General features: G+C 47.3%; 1 protein-coding gene across 1 annotated transcript; it reads left to right on the forward strand.

Annotated features, from left to right (window-relative positions):
• The first annotated feature begins 663 nt into the window (after positions 1-663).
• On the forward strand, positions 664-3,067 carry LOC144698040 (thymosin beta-10). Its single transcript, XM_078569979.1, has 3 exons — positions 664-774; positions 2,586-2,695; positions 2,782-3,067. Exons 2-3 carry the CDS (start codon positions 2,596-2,598, stop codon positions 2,814-2,816), a joined length of 135 nt encoding a protein of 44 aa, XP_078426105.1. The 5' UTR covers positions 664-774; positions 2,586-2,595; the 3' UTR covers positions 2,817-3,067.
• The last annotated feature ends 14,574 nt before the right edge of the window (positions 3,068-17,641 follow it).

Raw genomic sequence — 17,641 nt, forward strand, 5'->3', positions numbered from 1 at the left:
GAAAGGCCTACTTTTGTTGCTAAGTAGGCAAAGTTCTACCCCACCAAAGCTGAAATGCCTCACATTTTTACCTCTGGTCATAAAAGTCTCCTGGAGTCCCCAGTGCTAATTTTCTTTGCAAAGCTGATACCTCACCGTTTGCCGAGTGATTCATCTGTGGCTTTGCTTCATGGATGAATGAGATTCTCCTGCACCTTCTCAAAGCCTTTTGAAGGTGACACTAGGATGCACCAAACGAGAAGCACAAGTGCCACTCTTAGGGTACTCAAAACGTAGGATGGGCCAATCGAACTAAAAGATGTCAGAAAAAGCAGCAAGTGCCAGCAAAGACAAAGGGAATCTTTCCAACTAAATCAAAATGTTATGCTCAGTGTCTAGACAAACTATACCCTAAAGTGCCTGACAGTGGTGCAAGGTAAATCCCTAATCTTTGTTACTGAGACCTGTTCCCTGTCTCCTGTGCTGCTATCCAGGTTAACAGATCAAGGGAGCGGCTGGGAAATTCCCCGCATTTCTCGCTTTGCTCTCTTCCCCCTTTGTCTTGGCCTGAGTTCATTGATTAAATCAGACCGACCGCCTCTCCGAGTGTCACCGGCTCCGGACCAAATAAGGTAAGAGGGGCGGAGCGAGGGCTACGAGCGGGGCCTGAGAAAGGGGTGGTGCCCGGGAGAGGGCGGGGCCTATATAAAAGGAATGAGGCGGCGGCGGCCGCTATTGTTCGTGGATTGAGCGCTCGAGTAGCGGCGGAGAGTGTGTGAAGCTCCGAGACACCGGGTAAGGCGGTGCTGCTGCCGTCGCCGCCCGCTCTACAGCATCGGCGGAAACGGCATCGTGGCCGAACCGGGGAGCAAATTGCTCCATTGATAAACTGTGGCACCTCCGGGCGAGGGGGAGCCAGCTGCTGCTCGGAGCCCGCTCTGTCCCGCTGCCTTTGTCTGGGAAATTCCTGCAGAGTCTCTCCGAGTGTGGAGAGTCCGCACCCATTGTGGGGAGATGGGGGTTGGGATAGAGGAAAGATGAAGAGTGAGGAGGGAGGGAGGGTAGGGAAGAGTGGGGAGGGAGGGTAGGGAAGAGTGGGGAGGGAGGGTAGGGAAGAGTGGGGAGGGAGGGTAGGGAAGAGTGGGGAGGGAGGGTAGGGAAGAGTGAGGAGGGAGGGTAGGGAAGAGTGGGGAGGGAGGGTAGGGAAGAGTGAGGAGGGAGGGTGGGGGTAGGGAAGAGTGAGGAGGGAGGGAGGGTGGGGGTAGGGAAGAGTGGGGAGGGTGGGGGTAGGGAAGAGTGGGGAGGGTGGGGGTAGGGAAGAGTGGGGAGGGAGGGTGGGGGTAGGGAAGAGTGAGGAGGGAGGGAGGGTGGGGGTAGGGAGGAGTGAGGAGGGAGGGAGGGTGGGGGTAGGGAGGAGTGAGGAGGGAGGGAGGGTGGGGGTAGGGAGGAGTGAGGAGGGAGGGAGGGTGGGGTAGGGAGGAGTGAGGAGGGAGGGAGGGTGGGGGTAGGGAGGAGGGAGGGTGGGGGTAGGGAAGAGTGGGGAGGGAGGGTGGGGGTAGGGAAGAGTGAGGAGGGAGGGAGGGTGGGGGTAGGGAAGAGTGAGGAGGGAGGGAGGGTGGGGGTAGGGAAGAGTGAGGAGGGAGGGAGGGTGGGGGTAGGGAAGAGTGAGGAGGGAGGGAGGGTGGGGGTAGGGAAGAGTGAGGAGGGAGGGAGGGTGGGGGTAGGGAGGAGGGAGGGTGGGGGTAGGGAAGAGTGGGGAGGGAGGGTGGGGGTAGGGAAGAGTGAGGAGGGAGGGTGGGGGTAGGGAAGAGTGAGGAGGGAGGGAGGGTGGGGGTAGGGAGGAGGGAGGGTGGGGGTAGGGAAGAGGGAGGGAGGGTGGGGGTAGGGAAGAGGGAGGGTGGGGGTAGGGAAGAGTGAGGAGGGAGGGTGGGGGTAGGGAAGAGGGAGGGAGGGTGGGGGTAGGGAAGAGGGAGGGAGGGTGGGGGTAGGGAAGAGTGAGGTGGGTGGGGGGAAGAGTGTGGGGGGGGGAAGAGTGTGGGGGGGGGGAAGAGTGTGGAGGGGGGGAAGAGTGTGGAGGGGGGGGGGAAGAGTGTGGAGGGGGGGGGGAGAGAGTGTGGAGGGGGGGGGGAAGAGTGTGGAGGGGGGGGGGAAGAGTGTGGAGGGGGGGGGAAGAGTGTGGAGGGGGGAGGGGGGGGGGTGGTGGGTGGGGGTGGGGAAGTGTGTGGAGGGTGGGGTGGGGAAGAGTGTGGAGGGGGGGTGGGGAAGAGTGTGGAGGGGGGGGTGGGGAAGAGTGTGGAGGGGGGGGTGGGGAAGAGTGTGGAGGGGGGGTGGGGAAGAGTGTGGGGGGGGGGGAAGAGTGTGGGGGGGGTGGGAAGAGTGTGGAGGGGGGGAGAGGGGGGGTGCGAGGGGAGTGAAGTTGTAGGGGTGGTGTGGGAGGAGGAAGGGTGTGTGAAGGGTAGTGGGCGAAGGGGTGGGGAGGTGAGAGGGATTGTGAGGGAGCGTGAATAGGGCTGGATGATTTGTGATTATAGTCATTTGGTGGGGATGATGCAAGAGTCTGTTGTAAATGCACGGACTGGTGTTAAATGAAACTTTTTTCTTCATAGATTAACTGAAATGGAAGAGAAACCAGACTTCAGGGAGGTTGCCTCCTTTGACAAGAGCAAGTTGAAGAAGACTGATACAGAAGTGAAGAACACACTCCCCACAAAAGAAAGTAAGGAACCTGCCAGGTTCATCATCTTGACCACCTGTTCTCTAAATTGAGTCAAAGTTCTGATCTGAGTTTCTTTTTTTTTCCAGCTATTGATCAGGAGAAGAAGGCGGAGAGCAACTAATTTCATGGCAACTCCTGCCTAGAGTTGACTTTGTCCATGGCTGGAAGAATCTCTAGGGTGCTTTTTTTCTGTCTTTTTTTTTAAGAAACTAAATCTCTGATCTATACTGTGAACTGAACTACTGACGGAAGTAATGCATTGCCAAAGGGGGGCTCGGGGCTTCTGGTCCCCTGTTGAGCCATTTCTGTTGTGGTCCTCATGCATTCCCCAATGCTGTAAAGGAAACAAATAAAAATTCCATTTGTGCAGAATGTTGTCTTGCCTCTGCTTTGAACAAGGTTCCAGATAATTTTACATTTAAATGAGCTAAGTAGGAGCAGGTGAGAATAGAACTGAATGATGCTGCAATTGCAACTCTGCATTAGTCTCAAATCTGTCTTTAGCTTAATGGATTTAAGTGACTTTGAAAATATTAAATTTCTGTTTATTTATTTATTAACCATAGGCCTCAAGTTTCTTGAGGTGCTGTTTCTGCCTACACTGGCTGTATTGCCCCCATCCCTGGGATGTTGATCTTGCAAACAAGGGTGTTGTCTTGGCTGATTGACAGGCAGTCAAATAACTGTTGTCTATTCTAAACCTTTTAATGCTGAGGGCTTTTTTAAAATTGCAAGTGTTGCACTGCAGTGGTCAGTTTCCTGTCTCCCTGCATACACACTCCATGATCTTGACTTCTAAAGAATCATTAAGCTTTGTCTGATTAGAATCCACCTTCCTTTTAAACAGTCAAGGAGCGAGTGCCCTGTGAGTACTCAGAAACTGCATTGCTTTGCTTTAGAAGATTCTTCAGTGGGGAGATTGATTGTTTTTGCATGCGCTCAAATTTAACTTTGCAGAATCAATTTTCACTACACAGTCAATGCAAGTGTGGCACCTATCAAAGAGCATTCCTTCACTTTAATTGAGAGACATCTAGCAATTTTAATTACAGTAGGAATAAAATTTGGTAAGTCAACTTGTGACATCCATTTTCTGCTGTTAATTGGGAGCTGTGTACTTCAAACTTCTAATGACTAAAAAGCTAGCAGTCGAATTAGCATCTTTATTGCAACAATACTACTTTAAATACAGGATTCTAGCTATTCTTTCACCAGAGACTTTTTAAACAGAATCAAAACTTCCCAATCTGGAAATAACTACAGGCCTGGGAATATCAATGCAAATTTTGTCAAGAGCCTGGCCTTGTAACTTGTTTTAGTCCTAGAATATGAGAGTATATCTGGGAAATGTTTTCTGAGATGAAAAGACAGGTTCACATGTGAGCTGACTATAATTTGAGGAATTAATACTTTTCCCTTGAAATCTGCCTGTCATAATTTCAGCTTCATCAAAGAAAACAGCTTCCTAATTGCCAATTTTATTCAATGAAAATGCTCATTTAGGATTCAAGTTTCATAGCAACATTATAACTAATCCTTTCTTGAGTCTAGTTTGTGCAGTGGCATGCCCATTGGAGTTACACTGCAGAAACTTTGGAGGATTATAGGCAGTTATTATCTTTGTCTATAGAAGTAACACTGATATATTTTAATTCACCTGACAGCTTTTCTAAAACTTTTTCATTCAAATCTGATGAATCTTCATTCTTATCACAAGAATAACTTTCAAATAAGCTGTATTAAATAATTGTCCCTCCATTTAGCCACACTTAACCAATTATCTCATCCATCCCTTTCATTCATCCCCATTTCTTCTAACCCTCCCTTGCCATCCTCATCCTGCTCTTGCTGTCCCTGTCAATCCTATCCCTCACGGCAACAATCTTTCCAGCCAAGGTGATTGTTGACGGGCTCCCCTTACCTTTTACTGCTTTTGTTCTGAACCAACCTGCTGTTGGCAGCTGCACATGCATCACATGCTTTAGTCCTCCACATGCTTCCTGTCTGTTCACTAACGCAACCCACCAACAGGCTTCCTCTCCCATCAACTCTCATCTGAGAGACTGCTCTTGCTACCAAAATGTTAGCTTCCCACCCTCCCTGTCATCTCTGGATTCCCCAAAAGATCTCTTCAGGACATGGGATTTGGATTAGTGCATTGAGCCTCAAGCTTGTTCTGTCATTCAATTAAATCTTGGCTTATTTGTATCCTATTTCCATTTACCCGCCTTGTCTCCATATCCCTTAATACCCTTTGCTGACAAAAGTCTGATTGAGCTAGTGTCTACTGCTTTTTGTGAGAGTTCTACATTACTACTCCCCTTTGTGAGCAGAAGGGTATCCTAACTTCTCTCCTGAATGACATGGCTCTTTCAAAGTTACAACTATCCTGCCAACTCCTTTCAAAATCTTAAAAACCTCAATCAAATCACCCCATAACCTCCTATATTCCAGGCAATACAGCCTATTTCATGTACTCTCTCCCCAGTGCTTCCAAGGCTAACATATACTTTGAGGAGTGATGCCCTGAAGTGTGCACACTATTGCAGATGAGTTTGAACCAGGACTTTGTGTAACTGGAACACAGCTTGCTCTAGTTATAAAGGCTAGCATTCCATTAGCCTTTTGATTATTTTCTGTACCTGACCGCTTAGCCTTCCCTCACCCACTATGAAAAGTAAACTAAGTGACTCTTACTAGCGTTAGTGAAAAAATGCTGTGTACAAAATGGCTGTCATTTACCCAGATGACAAAACAATTAAATATGCATGAAATGCTTGCAGATGCTTCGGAGAGTCGCGTTAAAATCTCTTCCTCTTGTGTATCTCAGTGTTAAGAGATCAAACAAGGTTGCCCACTCTTGTCTATGGAAAAGCCTAAAGACTAGCTTAAGTTTTCCTGTTTAGTTTTCAGTCAGATTTAATCCGAAACCTGAATTTATATGGTTTTTTGCCTTTGTGAATGACATCAAGCCTCTTGAGGATTATGCCTATGTTTATGCATTCAAGCGGCATTCTCTTAATATTAATAGCTAAGCTGCCTGAGAAGCAAAGTAATCTGCCTGTGTCCCTCTACAATATATGACTGGAAGATTATGGTTTAGTTGCATCTGAGAGTAAGTGAAATGCCATGTTCAGCACTGGCAAATAGGCTCACTTCATATTCCCTATTATTTAGATGTGAATGGAGAATGAGTGAAGGTCACTCAGAAAAAACTTAATATCAATATATTTATAAATATCAATATAAATCAATGACTTATGCTTAATTCATCATATCCCCCATATTGAATGCTTCTGGGCACAGTCACTTCTAAGGAGATTGATGGAGAAACACAAATTGGATATTAGGACAATTTTATGCATATTTTATGTTGGGGCTCAAGTCCAAGAGGCTAGAAGCCCTCTAGTCATCCTTCATGCACAAGTGCTCATAGACTGAGTGTACATAGTGTCCTGTAGCTAACACCCACTCCATATTTTTATAAAATATATATCTCAGCTTGGCTAAGTTATAAAACCTTTAAAAACTAGACAAAGGCTTTAAAATGACTGATGCCGTTGCTGGCAATGACTCAAAACAAAATGAACTTCCTGGCATTCAGAACTGCTGCCACGTCGTTTTCTCTGAAGAGATGCCAATGATCCCTGTAACTGCAGAGTTCAAATCCAAGGCAATTGTACAAAGACAATTTACATTTCTAAGGCCAAGGCCTGGCCAATGGAGACGACCTTCATTTTGGATTCACTGTTGGCCAGTCCTGTCTCCGGCGAAGTCTTTGCTTGTTTCAGTACTATAATTGTACTACTCATGGCTTCATTATCCACTTGCAGTTTGGAAAGTTCTAGGGCTTCTCCTTTCAATGTCTTCTTTTTCATTCGACTACTTCATCAGCTCATCAGTCTTTTTTTGTAGCTTTCAGCTTCCTCCTGGAATATTGAACATTGCTGAGTCTTCTCTGCCAACTGGTTCTTCAGTGACATTAAATTCATAGAATCACAGAATTGTTATGATGTAGAAGGAGGCCATTCAGCCCATCGTGTCTGCACCGGCTCTCTGAGCATTTTAACTTAGTGCCAGTCTCCTGCCTTTTCCCTGTAACCCTGCACATTGTTTCTATTTAAATAATCATCCAATGCCCTCTTGAATGCCTCAGTTGAACCTGCCTCCACCACACTTCACCATGTGCAAAAGTTTTTTCTCGCCTCGCATTTGCTGCATTTGCTTCTTTTGCAAGACACTTTAAAACTGGCCCCTCTGGTTCGCAATCTGTTTACGAGCGGGAACAGTTTCTCATTACTCTGTGCAGACCCCTCATGATTTTGAAAGCTTCTATCAAGTCTCCTCTCAGCCATCTCCTCTCCAAGGAAAACAGTCCCAACTTCTCCAATCTTTTCTCATAACTGAAGTTTCTCATCCCTGTAACCATTCTCATAAACCTCTACTGCACTCTCTCCAATGCATTCACATTCTTCCTATAGTGTGCCTCCCAGAACTGTACACAATACTCCAGCTGAGGTCTAACCAGTGTCTTATATAAGTTCATCATAACCTCTCTGCTCCCCTTCATTTTGCTTCCCATCGTAATTTTCCAGAAGAATAAACTTTGTCCTGAGGGATTTCTTTCAACAGGTTTTCCTTTTCTTTGTGAAGCTCACTTGCTTCGTCTTGAGTTTTCCTGTAATTCAATAGCCTTTTTGAGTTTCTTCTGCCGTGCTTCTATTCTGCTGTTTAAGATGGTCTTCATGTTGTTGAATAGTTACACATGTCTTTTACATTTGAACTTGAAGGACAATCACATGTTCTTTCAACTGTTTATTTTCTTGTTGACCTCTTGCCAACTCATTCTGCCCCTCAGTGCATCATTTTGTTGCTCCTGATAATTCCAACGCAGCTTTTTCTGAAGTAATTTTCAACATCCTTTTTAGCTCCTCATGTTTTTCCATGGCTACATATTGATTCTTTAAGGAGTCTTTCAGGGTTGCAACCTCTTTGCGTGCCTTTTCTGCCTGCTGTTTTGCCTGGCTGTTTTCCTAACTCCTGCTTTGATTTTCCAACTGTGGAATTGAGGGCTGTTATCTTCTACTGGTACCTTTGTGTCGTCTCTGAAATTTGTTTGTTTGGTTCATTGAAGACTTCAGTTTATCGTGCATTTTCAAAGATATAACACTCAGCTTGAATCTTGCACTTCAAATTTTCTAGTTCAGCTCTTATGTGAACATTTTCCTGTAAAAAAGTTTCATTTACTTTTTGCACATCTTGCTTCTTTTAAATTACCTCAGATAGGTCATGGTGGGAGTATTGCTTTTCTCTGCAATTCTTTCCTTTTTTTTCTCTGAAGGTTGTCTTCTTTGGAGTTTTGGCAGCTTGTGGTCTGATCGGGGCCTGGTTTTTTTTTAACTTAAAGTGACAGCACTTGTCTCCTCTGCACTGCCTGCCCTTTGTTTTCTCTTTCAGGTAACTTTCTTTTTAAATTTTCCCAGCAGCCTCTGCTTTACCCTGCAGTTTTTCTTCTTAAACTTTTGACTCTGCCAGCTGATTTTTATTTAACTTCTTTGACTTTTAACTTCAGTGCAGCATGGCCACCACTGCTGCAATCTGCTGAGCCCTGGAACCTATTCTACAATGTAAATACAGCTTCTTTTTTATAACTTTATTCACTATTTCGTAAACTGACCAAGTTCTTTGACTCTGAGTTACTCAGGGGCTTTCAATTTTTGTAGTTTTGTGAGCCATCTTGTGATCTAACTCAGCGTCACTCAGGGTCTTGCAAGTTTTGTAACGTTGCTCATCCATTTCTGACCAGGTTTTTCCCTTTCTTACTCTGCCTCACTCCAGGCTCTTGCAATGGACTTTCACTCACCCTGGTAGATTCCTCAACTTCTCAGTCTGTAGCAGAGGTTCTTCAACTATTTCTTCAAGTTTTCTTCTTAGGTGCATGCCTCTCTAGTTCGGCTTCAGCTGCTTTTACTTTATCATACGTTGGGTTACTGTTCTGGATTCATTGTTTAAAATGCTGCCAACTTTCAGATCACCACTGATGTGATGTATTTTAGGAAGTCCCACCGCTGCCAACCATGGTGTACTATGGGTTCTTTAGATGTTTCAGTGGTGAGATCTTGAGACTTGTATATTTAAACACGAACCCTTTATTGCAATCTTTATTTACAGACACCAGCTTACTGTCACGCATGGTACTGTAATATCCATGCAGCCTGGTTCCAAAGTGTTCTCTCTGGACTGTTCTCTCAGTTTATTACCATGTGACTCTATACATCATACCATGGGTGGTGTTATTCTCCAGTCCCACGTTAACCCTTGCATGGCCGAGTGCCTTTACAACACAATGGCATACAGGCAAATACAAGATCACACAATATTTACCACACACCGGGTGGAATTTTGCGGTCCTGTCAGTGGTGGGCATTAATGCGGGTGGGACAGGAAAATTTGGAGATCAGCCAAAAATCAGTTTGCCACCAATGTAAAAATAGTTTGCAATTGTCCATTCCTGACTTTCATAGCGTGATGGGCTACCCAACCCACTATGTCGGGAACCACATTTCCATGCATTTAAATGTCATAAATACGCATTAAAAAGATTACGCACCAGATTCACACCCCCCCCACTCCAGATCAAAAGGTCAAGTTAACAGCTAATTAAGCCAGCGACATTCATGACTGCATATAAGTGACGTGCACCTGGCAAACTGCACTTCACTCATGACCTTGAGGTATATCCGCCTACCTTTCATCGCACTGCACTCGTGGCTGCTCCGCCTCCTGGGCTGGCTATCCAGGCAAGACCAGCAGGAACTCAAGAGACAGTCTGAGCCAAGGCTTAACATTCCAGATCAACGGGAAGGCTTGGGGCTGGAGGGCAAAGGCTTGACTGTAGGCGGTGGTGGGGAGGACTGGGGAAGAGCGTACACAGACACCTGGCTTGGGAGAAGACTGATGAAGGATGCACACAGACATGTGACAGGTGTGAAGACTGGGGAAGGATGCACACAAACACATGACTGGGGTGGATGGGGGAAGACTGGGAAAGGGTGCACGCACGACTAGTTGGGGAAATTAGTTGGGGTCAGAAAGCATAATCAGTCCAGGGCAATAGCACAAGAGGTAGTCGGGGCCAGAAAAAACAGTCAACCCAAGGGTCTATGTCACAATGTAGAGAGTTGTTCTTGGCATGCCTGTCCTTGGCCCAGTCAAGGGAGGGTGTGGGGGGAACCTGTCAGTTGTATGTCAGTCAAGCCCAGGATGATGCACAGGGCATGCTTAGTCCCTCACATGCATCGGCCCTGGGGATTCCTGGTTTGATACTAGGCCGCAGGTGGCACAGTCACAGTGAGGGGAGGCAGCTGTAGACTGTAGATAGGAAACAGGTATTGTATGGGTGGGCACTCGATGGTCTCATGATGGGGGGTTGGGGCAGGTCTCTGTTAGTAACAGTACAATGGGCCTCAAGATGGGGAGGGGTCAGGACTACAGGGGGCATTGGGCCATCAACATCAAATGGAGGGGGGAAACAGGGATATCAACGACTTTAACAATGGGACCAAGGAGGAGGAAGGCTAATGATTGGAGGGAGAGAAGTCTGCACATGATGCTCTTCCAGCAGGGAAGGATGGGAGGGTTTTCCTCGGTCACAGCATGGGTGGGGGGTTGGTTGGAACCGGTCTGCTGGTAGAGCCTCAGCACCACCATTTTTCAAGCTGATCCAATGACACAGTTAAAAAAGTGTGAAAAAAATTGCCCCGGAGAGGGCGCTCAGGGCTTGTGGGAGGAGTTGACTACTGCACTTGTGTGCCACTTGAAGGGGTAGCCTACAGATTTCCGATTTTCCGATGGAGAGCAAGGTACAGCTGAGACATTTTAGTAGCAGCCAAATGCTAATTTAGGGAATGTGGCGCCTTAACTCTTGTAGCACATTCATGTGAGGGTATATTTCCGATTGGGACCCTTGTAGGATTGCCTTGCAAAGACCTTTGCTAATGCTCGTGGGAAATCCCGAGTGTCAGATGGAACCAATTGAAAAAAGGCCATGGGCCGAAATTCCTATATGGGGTTGCTATATTATCCAAAAGAAACAGTCTGAGACGGAGGCTTATTGCTCCTGGGAGAACTCCTTGATATCCAAATCCTTGTGTCAAAGTCTGTCATGCGAGTGGCGTTTGTGTGTTGGGATGGGGTGGGATGGGGTGGGTTGCAGTAGTGGGTGCGCTTCAGGTGATCCTGAAGGCTGTAATAGTGCTGCTAAGTGGGGGTGTAATGGCTGGGATGAAAGTAACCCATTGGCACCAGAATTACTCCCTAGCTAGCGACTGGAAGATGACCTTTGCAGGCTTGTGCTCATTCATGTTTTAGTTCAATGTTTCAACAGCGATGCGCACGAGGAAATAATGGATGGAGTGGCCATCATTGCGTTCATTCTGGAAATCAGGCATCTAAGAAGGAGGAGAAGAAGGGCCCATCACCACCAAGAAAGAGCCTGACTCTGATGACCAAGGGCCAGCGGGGCCCTTCATCACCCAGAAGCTGAGGCTGACAGAGCCATTGAGTGGAGGCATCTGGCAAGACCAAGGGTGTACAGAAGACACCTCTCATACCTCCAGATGTGCGACAGGCAGTGCCGTAGATGCCTTTGCATGTCTAGGGATATATATAAACATACGAATTAGGAGCAGGAGTAGACCCCTCGGCCCCCCGAGCTTGCTCCTCCAGTCAGTAAGATCATGGCTAATCTGAATGTCACCTCTCCACATCCACCCAGGATCTTAAACATTTCAATTAAGTCGCCTCTTACTCTTCTAAATTCCAGTGGATACAAGCCTAACCTGTCCAGTCTTTCCTCATAAAACAACCTGCCCATTCCTGGTATTAGTCTAGTAAACCTTCTCTGTACTGCTTCTAACATATTTACACCTTTCTTTAAATAAGGAGACTAGTATTGTACACAATATTCCAGATGTGGTCTCACCAATGCCCTGTACAACTGAAGCATAATCTCCCTACTTTTGTAATCAATTCCCCTCACAATAAATTATAATATTCTATTAGCGTTCCTAATTACTTGCTGTACCTGCATACTAACCTTTTGTGTTTCATGCACTAGGACACCCAGATCACTCTGAATCCCAGAGCTCTGCAATCTCTCACCATTTAGATAATAAGCTTTTTTACTCTTCCTGCCAAAATGAACAATTTCACATTTTCCCACATTATACTCCATTTACCAGATCTTTGACAACTCACCTAACCTATCTGTCACTTTGTAGACTCCTTACATCCTCTTCACAATTTACTTTCCTACATATCTTTGTGCCATCAGCAAATTTGGCAACTATTCCTTCGGCCCCTTCATCCAAGTCATTTATATAAATTGTAAACAGTTGAGGTCCCAGCAATGATCCCCATGGTACACCACTCGTTACATCCCACATCCCGCCAACCAGAAAAAGACCCATTTATGTCAACTCTCTGCTTCCTGTTAGCTAGCCAATCTTCTACCCATGCCAATATGTTACCCCCTACATCATGAGCTTTTAGTTTCTGCAATAAACTTTGATGTGGCACTTTATCAAATGCCTTCTGGAAATTTTAGTACAGCACATTATACAGTTCACATATGTGACTGACCAGTTCCATAGACATACACAGTCTTCGGTGACACTGGTTCTCACTCATCTGTAAGAATGGCAAGCACCATCTGAGTCCAGTGATGTGCCTATGAACAATGGTTCTCTGTGGATCTTCAGCTGTGTCCAGTGGAGGCCCTGCCATCCCTTCTTCGTGAGGATGGTGCTCTCCCCTTTACTGAGCAAGGTGCGTCTGTCGCAATCTTCTCCTCCTTCTGTGCTCCTGGTGAGCCATGAGGCACACAGCTACATCGCCAGACTGCATGATCCTGATGTTATCTTCCTTCAGGATCAAAGAGAGAGACTCTTGGGTTAGCATATGTTTCCTTAGGACCTCTCTCAGTTAAGTCTGAAGGCCCCTTTAGGCATGCCGGAGAGTGCTGGCCACAACTTGGAAGGCCAGTGTGTAGCGAGCTTCATGGCTGTCCGAAACCCCACCCGCCTTCCCCCACTCCACCTGACTGATTGGCAGCAGCTTTGCCCACTGGACTGCATGCTGTGCTCTCAGCTCAGGCTCAGGCCTTCTCCTAACCTGCACTGCAAGGTTGCACTGTTAGCTTGAACCATGAGAGTTACTGGTTCAAATCTGAATAAGTACATTGCAAGGGGCTGTGAGCGCCTTCATCAGTGCACCTTTCACAGGGGGATTCTACAATTTGCCCAGTCGGCCAATTGTTCTGCAGCCCCCTAAAACTCACATTAATTCTCAGTCTGCACCAAGGGGGTGAAAAGTTCTGGAGCATTCAGATGCACATTCATGCCTTTGTGTTGCTTGAGTGGGCAGAATTGCTTCAGAGGCCCAACTCAAAGCAGGTCAATGGAGCTGCAGCTGAACGGTCTCAGCTGCAGAAAAATGCTCACTTTTGACAAGCTTTTCCAAGTGTTTGTGCACTTCCATCAGCCTGTGCTGCCTTGCCCTCCCCACCCACACTGGAGCCTTTGCCCTGGCATTGCACGGAAAGCCAGCCAGGAAAATGCGATTTGTCTGTTTACCACACCCCCAAATGTGTGGGCGATCCTCACGAGCGCTGCGCTAAGCTGTGTGTACTCATTTCCAAGTTCCCCTCAAAGCTCAGCTCGCCAGTCGCCTGCCTTTTAAAGGCAGTCATAAATCATGCCATTCTGAATTACGCTGACGTGGAAATTAAATTTGACGTAGGGATGATTCCAGTGTACAGGCACAATAATAAGATGCAAATGCATTAAAATCAAGTTCCCAATGTTGGACGGCGATAAACATGGCATGTCATTGTTGGAGGAAAGGACAATCGCGTCCTGGAATTACGTAGCTGGGAAACATGACTAGGGTCAACTCGGAATATTTTCCGCTCACTCCGCCAAACACGCCCATTGCAAACAGGAGTGGAAAATTCCACCTCTTGCCTTTAAACCCGTTAGTGGGGGAAGCGTAAAATCCTGCCCGATGCCTGTATTTATAAAGCCTAAAATCCTGTATAATTTTGTTGCATCCAGTGCCCTTGGTTTGTTGGGGCTAAAGGATCGGGTTGCACACTTGTTTCGGGGTGACTGAGTCGGTACAGAGACAGAGAACATCAGTATATCATTGTTAGAATAAACACATGCTATTTATTTACAAACTAAACTCAGCAGTTACACTTGTGTGCTCACAACATAAAACTCTGTCTTCACTCTTCAGTGTCTAACTCAAGACTCTCTCACACAGAGGTAGCCCGCGCTACTCTGCTATTAGGTATTAAGATCATGTCATCTTACATTACAACACTTGTCTTACAAATAGTACATTTTTAAAAAATTCATTCAAGGGATGTTGGCTTTGCTGGCTGGGTCAGCATTTATTGCCCATCCCTAGTTGCCTATGAGAGGATGGTGGTGAGCTGCCTTCTTGAACCGGTGCAGTCCATGCCGTACACCCACAGTGCTGTTAGGAAGGGAGTTCCAGGATTTTGACCCAGCGACAGTGAAGGAATGGCGATATATTTCCAAGCCAGGGTACTGAGTGAATTGGAGGGGAACTTCCCAGGTGGTGGTGTTCCCATCTATCTGCTGCCCTTGACCTTCTAGGTGGTAGTGGTCGTGGGTTTGGAAGATGCTGTTGAAGGAGCCTTGGTGAATTCCTGCAGTGCATCTTGTAGATGGTACACACTGCTGCTACTGTGCATCGGCGCTGGAGGGAGTGAATGTTTGTGGATGGGGTGCCAATCAAGTGGGCTGCTTTGTCCTGGATGGTGTCAAGCTTCTTGAGTGTTGTTGGAGCTGCACTCATCCAGACAAGGGGAGAGTATTCCTTTACACTCCTGACTTGTGCCTTGTAGATGATGGACAGGCTTTGGGGAGTCAGGGGGTGAGTTACTTGTTGCAGGATTCCTAGCTTCTGACCTGCTCTTGTAGTCACAGTATTTATATGGCTAGTCCAGTTCAGTTTCTGGAGGAAACCCCAGGATGTTGATAGTGGGAGATTCGGTGATGGTAATATCATTGAACATCGAGGGGAGATGGTTGGACTCTCTCTTGTTGGAGATTGTCATTGCCTGACACTTGTGTGGCGCGAATGTTACTTGCCACTTGTCAGCCAAGCCTGGATATTGTCCAGGTCTTGCTGCATTTGGACATGGACTGCTTCAGTATCTGAGGAGTTGTGAATGGTGTTGAACATTGTGGAATCATCAGTGAACGTCCCCACTTCTGACCTTATGATGGAAGGAAGGTCATTGATGAAGCAGCTGAAGATGGCTGGGCCGCAGACACTATCCTGAGGAACTCCTGCAGTGATGTCCTGGAGCTGAGATGACTGACCTTCAACAACCACAACCATTTTCTTTTGTGCTAGGTATGACTCCAACCAGCGGAGAGTTTTCCCCCTAATTCCCATTGACTCCAGTTTTGCTAGGGCTCCTTGATGCCACACTCGGTCAAATGTGGCCTTGATGTCAGAGGCAGTCACTCTCACCACCTTGGGAGTTCAGCTCTTTTGTCCATATTTGAACCAAGGCTGTAATGAGGTCAGGAGTTGAGTGGCCCTGGCGGAACCCAAACTGGGTGTCAGTGAGCAGCTTATTGCTAAACAAGTGCTGCTTGATAGCACTGTTGATGACCCCTTCCATTACTTTACTGATGATCGAGAGTAGACTGAAGGGTGGTAATTGGCTGGAATGGATTTGTCCTGCTTTTTGTGTACAGGACGCACCTGGGCAATTTTCCACATAGCCAGGTAGATGCCAGTGTTGTAGCTGTACTGGAATAGCTTGGCTAGGGGCACGGCAAGTTCTGGAGCACAAGTCTTCAGTACTATTGCCGGAATGTTGTCAAGGCCCATAGCCTTTGCAATATCCAGTGCCTTCAGCCTTTTCTTAATATCATGTGGAGTGAATTGAATTGGCTGAAGACTGGCATCTGTGATGCTGGGTACCTGCAGAGGAGGCCGAGGTGGATCACCCACTTGGCTCTTCTGGTTAAAGATTGTTGAAAATGCTCTAGCCTTATTTTTAGCACTGATGTGCTGGGCTCCTCCATCATTGAGGATGGGGATATTTGTGGAGCCTCCTCCTCCAGTGAGTAGTTTAATTATCCACCACCATTCACGACTGGATGTGGCAGGAATCCAGAATTTAGATCTAATCCGTTTGTTGTGGAATCGCGTAGCTCTATCGCTTCCTGCTTATGCTGTTTGGCACACAAGCCATCCTGTGTTGTAGCTTCACCAGGTTGACACCTCATTTTTAGATATGCCTGGTGCTGTCCTGGCATGTCCTTCTGCACTCTTCATTGAACCAGCGTTGATCCCCTGGCTTGGTGATAATGGTAGAGTGAGGGATATGTCAACGCATTGAGGTTACAGATTTTGGTTGAGTACAATTCTGCTGCTGCTGATGGCCCACAGCGCCTCATGGTTGCCCAGTCTTGAGTTGCTGGATCTGTTCAAAATCTATCCCATTTAGCACAGTGGTAGTGACACACAACATGTTGGAGGGTATCCTCAATGTGAAGCCAGGACTTTGTCTCCACAATGACTATGTGATGGTCACTCCTACCAATACCGTCATGGACAGATGCATCTGTGGCAGGCAGGTTGGTCAGAATGAGATCAAGTATGTTTTTCTCTCTTGTTGGTTCCCTCACCACCTATTGCAGACCCAGTGTAGTAACTATGTCCTTTAGGACTCAGCCAGCTCAGTCAGTAGTGGTGCCCCTGAGCCTCTCTTGGACATTGAAGTCCCCCACCCAGAGTAAATTCTGTGCCCTTGCCATCCTCAGTGCTTCCTCAAATTGTGTTCAACATGGAGGAGCACTGATTCATCAGGATTTGGCGCTACAGGGACTCGGAGGGCATCCACTGCCAGTGGCAGTGTAAGTGACCACGGTGCTCAAGTTTTATGTCAGTGGCCCCTTCAAGGGTCCACGGTGACCTGTGCAGGATCTTCCAAACCTCCACGGACAGCTGCATCCAGGAGGTCACAGACGCCATCTTCATGAAGGCACAGAACTTTGTACATTTCGACGGGGATCAGGCAAGCCAGGAAGCAAAAGCGCTGGGATTTGCACAGACCTCTGGTTTTCCACAGGTGCAGGGTGCCATCGACTGCACTCACATGGTGCTTAAATCTCCATGGCAACAAACAGTCCAGTATGTCAACTACAAGGGCTTGCACTTGCTGAATGTTCAGCTGGTGTGAGACCACCACAAATGCATCCTACAGATCTGCACATGATACCCCGGAAGCATCCACAACTCCTACACCCTTAGCAGGTCTCAGATCCCTGACATTTTCCAGGGTCCACAGAGGCTGCAGGATTGTCTCCTCAGGGACAAGGGCTACCCACAGAAGACATGGGTGATGACGCCCATGTGGCGACCTCAGACTGCAGCAGGGAGACAGTGCAGCTCGGCTTATGCTGTGACCCGGACTTTGGTGGAGCAAACGATAAGTATTTTGAAAATGAGCTTCTGGTGCCTCTGGTGGAGCCCTGCAATACTGTGCACAGAGGGTGTCGCAAATCATTGTCGCTTGCTGCGCGCTACACAACCTGGCGCTGCAAAGTGAGGAGGACCTGGCTGATGAGGAGATGGAAGAGCTGCACATCTCCTCCAATGAGGAGGATGTTGAAGGGGATGAGGGCGATGAGGTCCTCGAAGGTGCAGATGCTGGCGATGAGGCCATCGCACTGGCCAGACGAGGCAGGCATGCTTGTGAGGCCCTCGTAGCCACAAGATTTGTGGAGGATGATGACGAGATGCAGTGAGGACAGTCCTGACATCCTCACCTTGTACCTGTGAATGATTGACTCCTGTGTGGCTGATGGCAGTGCACATACCGTCAGTGATCAG

The sequence above is a fragment of the Cetorhinus maximus genome, chromosome 2, assembly GCF_964194155.1.
Source record: "Cetorhinus maximus chromosome 2, sCetMax3.hap1.1, whole genome shotgun sequence".
Lineage (NCBI taxonomy): Eukaryota > Metazoa > Chordata > Chondrichthyes > Lamniformes > Cetorhinidae > Cetorhinus > Cetorhinus maximus.

Excerpts from the sequence above, each read along its gene's own strand:
- LOC144698040 (XM_078569979.1), top strand. The coding sequence starts at position 2,596 with ATGGAAGAGAAACCAGACTTCAGGGAGGTTGCCTCCTTTGACAAGAGC. Across the intron at positions 2,696-2,781 it reads CACACTCCCCACAAAAGAAA|CTATTGATCAGGAGAAGAAG; the intron begins GTAAGGAACCTG and ends TTTTTTTTCCAG.